This window comes from Garra rufa, chromosome 8 (assembly GCF_049309525.1).
Source record: "Garra rufa chromosome 8, GarRuf1.0, whole genome shotgun sequence".
In the NCBI taxonomy this organism is placed as follows: domain Eukaryota; kingdom Metazoa; phylum Chordata; class Actinopteri; order Cypriniformes; family Cyprinidae; genus Garra; species Garra rufa.
In genome coordinates, this window is record NC_133368.1 from 37811295 (window position 1) to 37825144 (window position 13850).

Genomic DNA, 13850 nt, shown 5'->3' on the forward strand with positions numbered 1-13850 from the left:
ATTTTGAATAATTCTCACAAAAAAGCAAGAATGGAATACAGAAATAAAATGCATGCAGTTAATATATACAACATAAAATACTGTATACTCTTCTGTATTGAAAATGCATGCTAGTGCATATATGAACTATCATGCCCTGTAAGGTGGTCTCTGATACACCCCATGATACACATGATTACCCCATGATACACAGATCTTTGCAACGCTCAACTCATGTTACCTGTACCAACCCCAACACCCCACCAGAAATTCCTTGAAAAAAAATATGTACCTTGACCAGCTTGTGGATGGGGGACTCAGGGCAGCATGCAAACGTGCCTTTGTACCTGTGTTGTTAAGTGTGGGCGTACGTGTCATCTCCAGCGTGCTTGCAAGATAGTCTCTGGTTGAGGGTATAAATTGGGGACCCCAGGTTGTACTGTACCTTCTCCAGCTGAGCTGTCTCACCAGAGGACCCTGCTGACCATGAGGCTCGTTCTGTGTCTGGCTCTATTGCTGAGCCTCGCTGCTGCCTCGTGAGTATTCATGTAGACCCCTGTCAACACATGGTTACAATAATTAAAATTAATCAAAATGCTATGTGAATAAAATTGCTATTATAAGTGTGTTTCTTTAACATAGCATTATTAATAACCTTTTTTGGCAGTTTTTCCTGTTTAAAGTGGGATTTTATGTGTTTTGGATTTTTTAACCTTTGGGTCTTGCTTACTTTAAACAATTATACAGTTACATTTACAGTTTTATCAAACGTGACTTACAAATGAGGAATATATCATGGCCTTTTTCATTAGAACCAAGCTTTTTTTTGTAAACACAATGGCAAGTTTCAATTATAAGGTATATCAGTACAGTAGAATTACAGTTTTAAAATCAGGCACAGATTTGATTTGCCTTATCTACAATTTGTTTCTATAAATAAATCAATTAAACTAATTGTATAAAAAACATAACGCTACAGACATACCACTTGTTATATTATACTTATTGCAGTGTGTTGTAATATGTCAACTAATTTTAACATCCACTTCTTTGTGTTTTGTGTTCAGGCATCATACGGGGGATCATGTTCAAAAAGGTGGGTCTTGTAAACGGCTAGATTAAAACTATTTCCCTTAGTGGGCAGTAAATTAAAGTATTTTTTAAGTATTATAATATTCTGATTTCATCGAGACATATTTCATTTCATTTTTTTTGATTCAGACGAACCTGCTGGTGAAGGACATAAGCATGAAGAGCACCATGGAGCTAAACTGGATCGCTGTGCAGGAATGGAGTTTGATGCAGTTGCTGTGAACGAGGAGGGAGTTCCTTATTTCTTCAAGGGTGAGAGATGTTTTTCAGATAAATATATATAAAATAAATGTTATAAAAGTATTAATTGTTTTTATCCACCTTATTTTTCCCGTAAGAGCAAACCCGACCATTTGTAAATTTAATGTGTCTACCTTCTGGTCTCATCCGTCTTCAGCTATTTTATATACAAAACAGATGGTTTTGCTGTTTGATATTGCAAATTGGTGTGTCTCACCATAACTTTTTATGGTAATAATTTTTATTTTCTAAATTATGAACACACTGGTTTGTAGTAACTGTTTACCGTTTACTGCGCGTTGATATTCTTCTCCATATTTCCCTATAGAGGCTAATAAACCGGAAGTCTCGCCCATAGACTTGCTTTCGCGTTGAAGAATAAGGTGGATAGACAATTTGGGATTGCATCATGCATCATTTGTTTTAAATTATTGGTACTTTAACTGACTTTTCTCTTTGATTTTTGACCAAAGGTGACCACCTGTTCAAAGGCTTCCATGGCAAGGCTGAGCTGACTAATGAAACCTTCCCTGAGCTGGATGACCATCATCACCTGGGACATGTGGATGCTGCATTCCGTATGCACGCTGCAGAAAGCCCTGACCACCATGACCACCAATTCTTTTTCCTGGTAAGATCAGTGTCTAATCCATTGTGATGTTTGCTTTGTGTATCAGATATGTAAACTAACTTCTTCTTTAACACCATTAAAGGACACCAAGGTTTTCAGCTACTACAAGCACAAGCTGGAGAAGGACTATCCCAAAGACATCTCTGAAGTTTTCCCTGGAATTCCTGACCATTTGAATGCTGCAGTGGAGTGTCCCAAGCCAGACTGTCCTGAAGACTCTATAATCTTTTTCAAGGGTATAATAGGATATTGTGGTCTTTTTCTATATGCAGAGGTTAAAACATGATGGAAATGTTGTGTTTAATGTTTTTTATAATCCACTAAAGGTGATGATATCTACCACTTTGATATGAAGACCAAGAAGGTTGATGAAAAGGAATTCAAGGGCATGCCCAACTGCACTGGAGCCTTCCGTTACATGGATCATTATTACTGCTTCCATGGACATCAGTTCTCCAAGTTTGACCCAGTTACAGGAGAAGTGCATGGCAAATATCCAAAGGAGACCCGTGATTACTTCATGAGATGCTCACATTTTGGTAAGTGTAATAATAATGTACATGCAAGTGTGGACAAAGCGATTTAGCATTACACAAAAAGAAGAACTTGTTTGGTGTCTCTCCAGGAGAAAAGAGCACTCAAGACCACGTTGAGAGAGAACAGTGCAGCCGTGTGCACTTGGATGCTATTACATCTGATGACAATGGCAGTGTGTATGCTTTCAGAGGTGAGTTTCTTATTGTTATTTCATTCAGACAGCTTTATAATAGCGTTAGGGAGTTTTTTCAGTAACTCTTTTACGTTATTTCGTTATGCCAGTAGGTGGCGTCAGTGAGTCATTTATTGAAAAAAAAAAAAGTTCTGAAAGGATTCCTCCCTCAGGCTAACCACCATAAATAGTATTCAAGGTCAGTACTCTTAAATAGTGTAGGCTACTATTTAGGGTGGCGTTATTAAATGTGAGTCATTGAAACACTCACTAAACTATTTTTTCACTAATCATTCATGAAAACCAAATTATTGAAAACAAATGTGTTGAAACTGGCAATATTTCGCCCCATTCAAAAAATAAATGAGTAAATTCTAAGTAATTTGCAAATAAAACTGAGCTTCCTGAAAAAAAATTCCCCAGATTCACAAGTTTCGTAAACATCAAAAATGCAAAAAAGAATATGCCTAAAAATAAATATTCAATTAATGTGCATCCAATTTGTACAAGCTGTCTAAAGCCATCTCAACTATCTCAGACAAATACTATAATATTATAATATACTACAGTATTACTTTAGTTTACAATTTTACTACAGTTCTCAACTCAATATAGGTAATACTACAGTATGCTGTTCAAATTAACAAAGTGTAGTAAATACTATACTATACTACAGTGTACTACAATTTACTAATCTACTATTATAGTTTACTACAGTAACGAACTCACTATAAGCAATACTACAGTATGCTGTATAAATTTACAAAGTGTAGTAAATATAATATACTACAGTATTAATCTTAAAAACTTAATTTTACTACAGTTACAAACTCAATATGGTAATACTACTGAAAGCTGTATACATTTACAAAGTGTAATAAATACTATAATAAACTAGTGTACTACAATTTATTATAGTAGTTTACTACAGTTTATGAACTTGCTATAGCCAATACTACAGTATGCTCTAGCATAAGTTAACAAAGTGTAGTAAATAATATACTACAGCGTACTACAGTTTACTATAGTAAATACGAAAGTTTACTGCCGTATTTACTACAGTTTATAACTCAATATAGTCTATACTACAGTAGGCTGTAGTCTAAGTAAACAAAGTGTAGTAAACACTATAATATACCACAGTATACTATAATTTACTACAGTTTTCTAAAGTAAATACTACAGTATTTTTTTCTTGTCGGACAGCAGAATCACAAACTTATATTCAGGGATGAAAGCTCTCTTGTCTGTGTGCTATTTTGTAAATATGTATACCAATATACATATGCAAGTAATTTATTTAACAAATACAATTTTAAAAGGTTTACTGACACAATCATCTGTAAAACAAATCCTTGTTTCTCTTCCCTAGGGCACCACTTCCTCAGCATAACTGGTGATAAGTTTCATTCAGACACAGTCGAGAGTGCTTTTAAAGAGTTGCACAGTGAAGTGGATGCAGTCTTCTCTTATGAAGGCCATCTCTACATGATCAAGGTGCAGCACTTTTTACCAGGCTTTATAATATTTAGTGATGTTTTTTTTTTTTTTACTATTATCCTCATTGAAGTGAAAATGTATGCTTTTTTCTTCTCTTTCCATGTGCAGGATAATGAGGTGTTTGTGTACAAAGTTGGAGAGCCACACACACACCTGGAAGGTTTCCCCAAACCCCTGAAGGAGGTCCTGGGAATTGAGGGTCCTGTAGATGCTGCCTTTGTGTGCACAGACCACCACATTGCTCATGTCATTAAAGGTATAAGCACTGGCATGCTTGTTCTGTAAAGTACTGTCGATTGTCTATCCTTGTTATAAGCTTGTGGCATCTAGTGACAGAAAGCTCACTGTCTTTTCTATTATAGGTCAAACAGTTTATGATGTTGACTTGAAAGCCACCCCACCCGCACCTGTGAAGGAAGGATCCATAACACAATACAAAAGGATTGATGCTGCAATGTGCGGACCAAAGGGTGTGACAGTTATCATTGGCAACCATTACTACGTGTTTGAGAGTCCTAAGATTATGATGATGGCCAAAATCATACCTGAACAACACAAGGTGTCTCAGGAGCTGTTTGGCTGTGACCACTAGAGAGAGGCATACAGACAAAGAGAAGAGGAACTGCTGTGCAAGTGACCTAGTCTGTACAGACTGTATGGAAATCTCTTAAAATAGCCACAGTAACTGACTAGGGTTTTGAAGCAGTAACATATCCACTGTCCTCTAACTTTTGTCACTCTGATCCCTACCTCTAATGTTCTGCTTAAATAATCTAGATCTTTACAAATATGTTAACATACAATCATGGGGTGTAATGACTAATTAATGTGTCTTTTACCACCAGTTATGTTTTATTTGAAGCTCCATCAAAGTCTAAATCTTGATTGTTTCACCTTGCTCTGTGCACTGTGTGGTTATTTAATAATCTCATATTTTACGTTCGTGTGTTTATTGTGATCCAAATGTGCATGTTTATGAATTGAGATGATATTACGTGTGACATGGTTTTATGATTTTAGAATAAATAGTTGGTCATTATCTGTTGTGCAATATAGCTGTGATAATTTGTGCGATTACAGTATTTGGATCGAGTAAACTGAAACTTACTGCGAGTAATTTGAAACTTACAACAATTAAATCAAAAAGAGCCCCACAAAACCATGAAATAAAACCAATATTTTGCTAGCAAATCGAATCACCACAATTTTCGTGCAGTTTCATAACCAAATAAACGAAACCGAAACCTAAGCGTTTATAAGCCGGTCAGCATCTCAGCGCATCTCACAGCAGTGCCGTTGGTGAACTGAGTAAGTCTACCTGCTTCCTTATGTCTTCATCTCTCCCTAGATATATTCAGTTCTCTTTCTCTGCATGTCTTTTGTTTTGTTTACATCTACATCTGGTGAATGGGCAAATAATTACTCATTAAACAATTAAAAAAATAATGTAGCCTGTGCATAATAGCTCCGTTGGCAGAATGCATTAAGCAATATCACATAAGCAAGACTGACACTGGCTACGGTTGTATATCATCATAACTGATTTAAATGTATGGTACAGACACATGCTGATATATATGATTCACTAGGAAGATTATAGTTGTGGAATTGCTTTTACAAAAACGTTTAATCAAAGTCAAGGTAATATAAAGTAATTTACGTTTCATCAGGCTTTTTGGGTTACCTTACCAGCTAAATAACCGGATTATGTAGTGGCGCGACAGATATTTCCTCATTCCGCTCGTATGAACTGCTTATACTAGTCTTACAAGTTAGTCATAAAATTATAAAAGGTCTTTATACCCATTGAAAAAAACTGATTACCCATTGTCTAACTGCTAGTTAGTCAAACTAATTCCTAGTGCCTATATGTTACGCAACAACTACTGGTCGTAACGTTTTAAGTTTAAGTTTTAAGGTCTAAAATTGAATCCGACAAATATCATTCGCCAAACCTGAGCGTCTAGCATGCCGCTGAAGATTCATAAACTGTACATGCCTGTTTTTTTTCTTCTCAACAGTCGTTTAATAATATGCAAAACATATAATATAAAGGTTTATTAAAAATCTTAAATATTTATTTTGTCCACCTTAACGTTCATCCTGGATGTTGATTCTATGCTTTTATACATTTAAAAAGCTCAGTGCAATACTGAGATTTTCAAATTCCAATAGCATGACATTTAACTGACATGGCCAGGACGCCCTATATTTATATATAGGCCTACTCTATCCACCTTTATTGTCAACGTAAGAGCGGGCGCAGCCATCGGTTCACCGCACCCTTGGACTCTGAATTATGCATTTCTGTGGCAACACTATCAACACAAAACATATGCTGCATTCATGCCACTCGGACTCGGAACTATCGATTTTTTTAATGAAAAATGTATATATTTTATCCATTTAATTTTATCCACATAAACGCAGCAAAACACGGCGAGATCTTTCTGTATATGTTTACCTGCGCAATGTCGCTTTTGTGATTGGCCATAATACCTGCAAGCTGCAGCCAATGGAAATGCTTCTCTATCGGTGCGCGTTCTACTTTACTCCTCAGAACAGATGAAGGCTGCTTCGGGTAAAGTATCTAGGATTAGCCATGATTTTTGCCGAAATCTGAACATCTTACTTTAACAGGTGAGAAAATTTGCAGTGCTGTGTTTAACGTACCTGACATTATCTAGGTTGTTATGTAAATTACAAATAATGTCATCAAGCCGAAGAGCTGGTATGAAATGAGATGAGTGACAGCTTTTTTTAAATGATTATCCGTCTTATTTTTGAATGTGGAAGTAAGCTGTTTTCTGGTAATGTGTTAGACTTCCGGTTCATACTGCCATAGGGAAATAAGATAAGAATAATTAGGTGCAGTAATGCCGCGTTGTTTTTCCAACCTTCTACCTGTGAAAATGCACTGGAGTGGCAGTCAAACCCATAACTTCTCACCCGTGAACTCGTACTAGATCGATGTACTCCCAGTTCCGAGTTTTGACGTGACATAGCCTGCGAAACAATGTCAGCTCCCTACGGGTGCGGTGTTTATGCAAGTGTTACACGGTGGAAAAATAGACTTTAGGACAATATAACGTTGCAAACAAATTAATAATAATATAATAATAATAAATGCGCTCAGGCACTTTGGCGTGACTTGCCTGGAACGCTACAAAGTCGTAAGTCGTGTTTTGAAGTCGTGATTCACGGGCTCAAAAACCTGCCTGGAACGCAGCACGAGTTAAACAGTAAACTGTTTGCACTAGAAACCATTGTGTTCATAATTAGGATAATACATGAAAATAATATGGTAAGAAAAACCAATTTGCAATATCAAGCATCAAAACAAGCCGTTTTGTAAAGCTAAAAATAAGCCACAAACATTGAATGTACAAATGGCTGCGCCCGCTCTTACAGAAAAAATAAGGTGGATAAAGAGAGTTTTCAAATGTGATGTTGATTTTATACAGCAGTTTAATAAACATAAAGTTAATATTAAGTGACTTACATTTAAGGAATACTATTGTTTGATTTTGTCAACGAAAATAGTTCCAAACAAAGTCACAACTAAACCGCTGGGCATCTCCATGCAAACACAGGGGTGTTTCTTGACGTTTGAACGCACCTTTGTTTCACCTGTACAAACACAGTTTTTAAGCTGGTTGATATTGCAAACAGGTATTTTGGTCATATTAGTGTACTTAATTATGGTATTTATAGACTCACTGGTTTGTAGCGCAAAATCGTTTTACAATTTAAAGTTACTGCATGAGGTTATTGTTCTATCTAGACTATAGCAACTAATGAATCAGAAGTCACATTAAAACAATAATTCCACGTTGCAAAATATGATGGATATAAGATGTAGCACGACGTACAGTACGTTATTGCTTCAGTAAAATACATATTATCACATAACATAAGGTTGGCTCTTGATCATATTTTGCAGATGGAGTTCAGACATGTCTCATTGCAGTTCTTCCAAGGGAAAGATTAGTGGTCTGAACCAGCACTATGAAGAAAAGGTCCGTCCATGTATTGACCTAGTGGACTCTCTCAGGTCATTAGGTGTTGAAAAAGACCTGAACCTGCCAGCTATTGCTGTCATAGGTGACCAGAGCTCAGGAAAGAGTTCTGTATTGGAAGCCCTGTCTGGAGTGGCCCTGCCTAGAGGAACAGGTAATACAATGCAGAATTATTACATTGATCTGCAGACTGGAAATACAAGTTTTTTTTCTTCCTTTATTTGCCTGACTAAATGTAATGTATTGTTCGGCTAACCATCTACTATATTCAACACAGGTATTGTGACACGATGTCCTCTGGTACTGAAACTGAAAAGTACAAAGAGCGATAGTTGGCAAGGAGTGTTGTCATATACAAAGAAAAAAGAAAATATTACAAAAAAACTAAAAGACTCATCGGAAATAGAAAATGCTGTCTTAAATGGTGCGTAATCCACATTGATTTGTTTTAGTTAACAGTTTATTGAAAAATGTAATGCACTGTAAGTCTTTAGATATATTGAAATAACTGTGTTGGTCATTGATGGGATGATTGTGATGATGTATTGTTTTATAGCTCAGATAGCCTTAGCTGGAAAGGGTGAAGGGATCAGTCATGAGATGATTACTCTGGAGATCGAGTCCAGTGACGTTCCTGATCTCACTCTCATTGACCTGCCTGGCATTGCTAGAGTTGCTACTGGAAACCAGCCAATAGACATAGAAAAACAAGTAAGACATAATTTGTATATGGAAATGTGCAAACAGGGATGGAAATTAACTTTTTTGTACACCGGCCAGTGTGGCATCTGACAGAATGTGCGCTGTAGCACGAAATACAATATATTTCTTCAAAAGCAGATTGTAAAGATATTTTAACAGACCTCTTAACGGCTGTGATGTATCAACATTTTTTTGAAGGTGTGCCTCCTCTAAAAGTGTCCGCCGTCGTCTTCTTCTTCTTCGTGTATTTCACGCCGTCCGGTTGAAGTATGTTATTTTTTTTTACCCGCCACGGTGGCCGGTGGGTGAAGCGAGTTTACCCACCACAACACAAAATCACCCGCATTTGACTGGTGGCGGGTGCTAATTTCCATCCCTGTGTGCAAACACGCTTCCAGCACTCATTTGGACAGCAGCGCTTTTAGACACAGTTCCTCAGATCAATATAAATATATTAAAATTACGGTTACTCAGAAAAAATATAGTTTTTATTTGCGATAATTATGATGAATTACAGAGCAAGAATAACAACAATGAAATAATACAAAGTATACATAAACAAATACATACACATACACGTATAAAAAGAGAAAAAATAATACTGAAGGATTTTTTTTTAAATTAACAAACAGACAAACCATGGCAGCAAATTATATCATAAATTAACAAAATATTTCCTTCAAAGCTCTGTATACATAACTTCAATAGATAACAGTATGTATTCTAGACCCATTGGTTGTCGCAATAATGTATTCTCTAATTTCGGTTTTCTGTAACAGATAAAGAGTCTAATTGAAACATACATTAAAAGACAAGAGACCATAAGCTTGGTTGTGGTGCCAGCAAACATTGACATCGCCACCACGGAGGCTCTGCAGATGGCCTTCAAAGTTGATTCATCTGGACAAAGAACTTTGGGTACGTAACATTTTAGTGAGTATTGGTGAAATAATAGCAAAATAATAGCAAAACACTGATCACAGCATAGACAATATTTGTATCCGCAGGTATTCTGACTAAGCCAGACTTAGTGGACAAAGGCATGGAGGAAACAGTGGTCAGAACGGTCAATAATCAAGTAATACCACTGAATAAAGGCTACATGATTGTTAAGTGCCGAGGCCAGCAAGACATCAATGAGAACCTTGGTCTGGTCAAAGCTCTGGAAAAAGAAAGACAGTTTTTTAATGAAAATTCTCATTACAGGCACGAAATGAATTTGGTTTAATTTTAATATATATTAAAAATCGTCCTTTTCTTTGTAATATTTTTAATATTTATTGATGAAAAAGTGTGGAAAATTCTCCAGTTGTCCTTAACTTCTTTGTTACTGTTCAAACTCATTCTTCCCATTCAGGTCCCTTCTTGAAGATGGAAAAGCTACCATACCCCTTCTTGCAGAAAGACTCACGAAAGAATTGGTTCAACACATTATGGTGCATATGACATACAGCAAAAACATTAAAACAGTACATAGTTTGTGACCTAAATGATACTAAAACTAAATGATAAAGCAAACTAAAATCAGAATAGAATATAAGATTTTAAGGAACGTAAAGGTTTATTGTCTATGTAATTTCTTTACCTTTAGAAAACGCTGCCACAGCTACAGAAACAACTTGAGATGAAATTAGAGAAGACGTCTGAGGATCTTAAAGCACTAGGAGATGGAGTTCCTCTTGATGAAAACGAAAAGACCAATTTTCTGATCATGGTACAAAAAGTATAATAATTCGGGTCTCGTGCTAAACACACATGGTGGATGCCAAAGAGCATTCAAAACTTCTAAAATATTAAATTAAATTAAATGATATTTGTTCCAAATCAATGTACATCCTTAATGTACATACTGACTTCCTACTAATGTGGAAGATATGCTGTGTATTGATATTTTTCAGAAACAAATTGATCTTTTTTTAGTTTCCGCTTGAATAAAGTCATAACTTTGTGTGACTTTGTGCTCTGCAGAAAATTCGCCAGTTCAATGATGCTCTTGAAGAAGTTAAGAGGGCAGAAGAGGATCTAAAAAACTCAGACACAAGGGTCTTTTCCAAAATCAGATGGGAATTTGGAAAATGGAAACTTGCCCTGGATTCCAAATCAGTTAAGAGTGAGTTCATAATGAAATTGTAGCATTCGCATTATAGCTCTAATTTAAAATTATTCTTTATCTAGTATGTACTGCAAATTTTGGGGGCCACACAAGTAGTGATATCTTAAACTAGCATTTGTGTCTGCCTTTTCTTTAATTATTTTCTCTGGATTTATCCCTTTCTCTCTATGGGATATGTGCTGTTTGGATTAAACTCACTTGTTGAAGAAGAATTCAATAAACTTGTGGTTGTATTCTTCCTGATTTTCTCTGAAGCGGAGGAAATCCTCAGAGATGAGGTAGAGGAGTATGTTAGGACTCGTAGAGGAAAGGAGCTTCCTGGATTTGTGAACTATAAGACCTTCGAGAACATTGTCAGGCAACATGTTGAGGAACTGGAGGAGCCAGCTTTAAAGATGCTCAGAGACGTCAAAGGTAAAGTGCAGTGTTTGATGGTTTATAGTGCCCTTAATTTCGCTTTAGATTGACAGTACCAACTTTCTTTTCAAACGCAGCGAATGCATAAATCTGTAGCAATTATGCATACGTGATGATGAGTTTTACCTCCTCTGATTGACTGCTCTGTTTTATTTACAGACATTGTTCACACCTGTGTGGACCGTATAGTTAACTCTCATTTTAATGCTTTCTCTCACCTGCTGAGGGCTGCTAAAAATCCAATTGAAGATTTTCACGATGAGCAATTTCAGCAAGCTGAGGAGAAAATACATTCTCAGTTTAAGATGGAGAAAATTGTCTACTCCCAAGACTGTCTCTACAGTCACCAGCTAAACATTGTAAAACAGAAACCCTCAACATGTTTTGGGTTAAAGGCATCATCCGTCAATGCAGATGTGCGTGAGATGGCATACCATCTCACCTCCTATTTAAAGGTTTGTATATCTTTTAAGTAAGTAATGAAGGTACCACTAGTGGCACCTAACAGAATTGCAAAAATAATAATTATTTCTAAATTCCAAGTACTCCAATCACATTTCCTTTCAAACTACTACTGCAGTTTTCCACAGTTTACACGCAACACCTTTAAGAATATAGAAACTAAGTTCATCTCTTACATATGTGAGTTCCAGTGGCAACTCAGTCTTGTGACAAATAGTTAAATTTATGAATTTAAATGTAATTTGTATGTATTTGTAGATTACCTGTGACCGTCTGGCTAATCAAATTCCGCTGATAGTCCAGTACCACATTCTGGACCAGTACGTCTCTCAGCTTCAGAATGCAATGCTTTCCATGATTGGAGGGGACAATCCAGGAATGCTGCTCCGAGAAGATTCTGGTGTGGCAAGTAAAAGGAAAGAACTGAAAGAGAGACTGGAACGCCTGAAGAAAGGAGGCAAAGTCCTGTCCAAGTTTGTGCATTCTGCATAATTGTCGGTAGCTTTGTCAAGGTCTCTTGGCTTGAGTCTTAGCGAAGCCAGGAGGCTTTTCTCTGTGGGGCATGTTCTCCTTTGTTGCTGGGTTTCCTCCAGGTCCCCCACACACCCCCAGGTCAAAGGAAATCTTGCTCCTTAAATTTGAATACCCAGTTTCTTGACTGTTCCGATATTTTAGAGTCGGCATGAAATTGCCTCTATTTATTTTCTTATTGCATGGTCTTATTATGAATCATTCTTACTCTATGCAAATGTATTGTTTTGACATTGACTTTATGATCTGTTATTTAAAAAAGTCAGAACTTTTACATGAAAAACACATTTGTTTGATTTTGATTTAGTATTTTCACTTTGATATTTGCTATTGTGGACGGTGTGTTTTTAAAAAAAAACATCTATATCTGGTTTGTCTGGATATATAGACTGTGCAAATTCCTTGAACAAACTGCATTTTTTTTGTTCTCTTTTCCTGTTACAAGTGTTTGGAGAATGGATGGATGTTCTCTTTTCGGTCTTAATTCCATTAAAAAAATCAGTTAATGTATTTTAAATAAATGTTTCTAGTGTACCTAACATCCATGGCGTGTCAATTCTATGTTGTCCCATTAAACAGTAACAGTAAAAAATGCACTTGTACAGTTTTGTGAGTCCCATGATAATTACAGACAAATCTCTTTCTGAAACGCATAGAGAGACCACTAGAGGGTAGCATACAGAGAAAGAGAAGGAACTGCTGCGCCAACGGTGTTCAGACTGGAGAAGATCTCTACATCTCTGATCTCTCCAATAATATCCAACTGCAGACCCGCAGCAGCACCAGTTTCAGAACCCCAGCCACAGAACCCCAGCCACAGAACCGGAAGTGAGGGGTGGAGCTTACGTTCTTATCAGAGCAGCGCCACCCACGGTTATGGAACGTAATTTGCTTTTATTTCACAAGAAACATTATACTTTATTTGTGCATCTTACGATATATTTAACATTTAAAAAAATATTTTGTTTAATATTATTGTATAAAGGTGTTCTTTCATTGCATTACACAAGTTATTTTCTGTTCATGATATTAAAAATAATGCTTGAAACTTAAGGCATTTTAAATATGCTTTAATCACAACATGACAAATAAACATTTACTCCAAAGCAAAGAACATGCATCATGCATTTCTCTACAAGAAAATTAAAACATTTCAATAAAACTTTACACACTCACACAAACAGCAGCATAATTTTAAAAGAAACAAACTAAAACTATACAACAATTACAGTTTACCAAATGAACAATTCACTATTATGCCCAATTAGTCATGACAATCATGTATAAATTAAAATCAAAAATTACAAAATGAACAATTCACACAATTCGCACATTTTGTCACGACATTCTTGCAGAAATAACTCCATGTCATCCCTGAAAACAAAATTAAATGTGAAGAGCACTCTTGAAGAGTCTGTTTGTTCAAGAAGATTGTTGAGGGCCTTTTCCTTGTCC

At 36.2% G+C, this 13850-nt stretch overlaps 2 protein-coding genes across 2 annotated transcripts; both read left to right on the forward strand.

Annotated features, from left to right (window-relative positions):
• Nucleotides 1–327: 327 nt before the first annotated feature.
• hpxa (hemopexin a) lies at nucleotides 328–5190 on the forward strand. Its single transcript, XM_073845335.1, has 10 exons — nucleotides 328–515; nucleotides 1047–1075; nucleotides 1201–1323; nucleotides 1785–1942; nucleotides 2025–2178; nucleotides 2269–2481; nucleotides 2568–2669; nucleotides 4024–4148; nucleotides 4260–4407; nucleotides 4514–5190. Exons 1-10 carry the CDS (start codon nucleotides 466–468, stop codon nucleotides 4741–4743), a joined length of 1332 nt encoding a protein of 443 aa, XP_073701436.1. The 5' UTR covers nucleotides 328–465; the 3' UTR covers nucleotides 4744–5190.
• Nucleotides 5191–8100: 2910 nt separating this feature from the next.
• On the forward strand, nucleotides 8101–13073 carry LOC141341178 (interferon-induced GTP-binding protein Mx-like). The gene is made up of 11 exons (XM_073846319.1): nucleotides 8101–8324; nucleotides 8448–8594; nucleotides 8727–8881; nucleotides 9652–9790; nucleotides 9880–10078; nucleotides 10230–10308; nucleotides 10464–10586; nucleotides 10841–10982; nucleotides 11241–11399; nucleotides 11562–11857; nucleotides 12123–13073. The coding sequence occupies exons 1-11, from the start codon at nucleotides 8108–8110 to the stop codon at nucleotides 12354–12356; spliced, it is 1890 nt and encodes a 629-aa protein (XP_073702420.1). The 5' UTR covers nucleotides 8101–8107; the 3' UTR covers nucleotides 12357–13073.
• The last annotated feature ends 777 nt before the right edge of the window (nucleotides 13074–13850 follow it).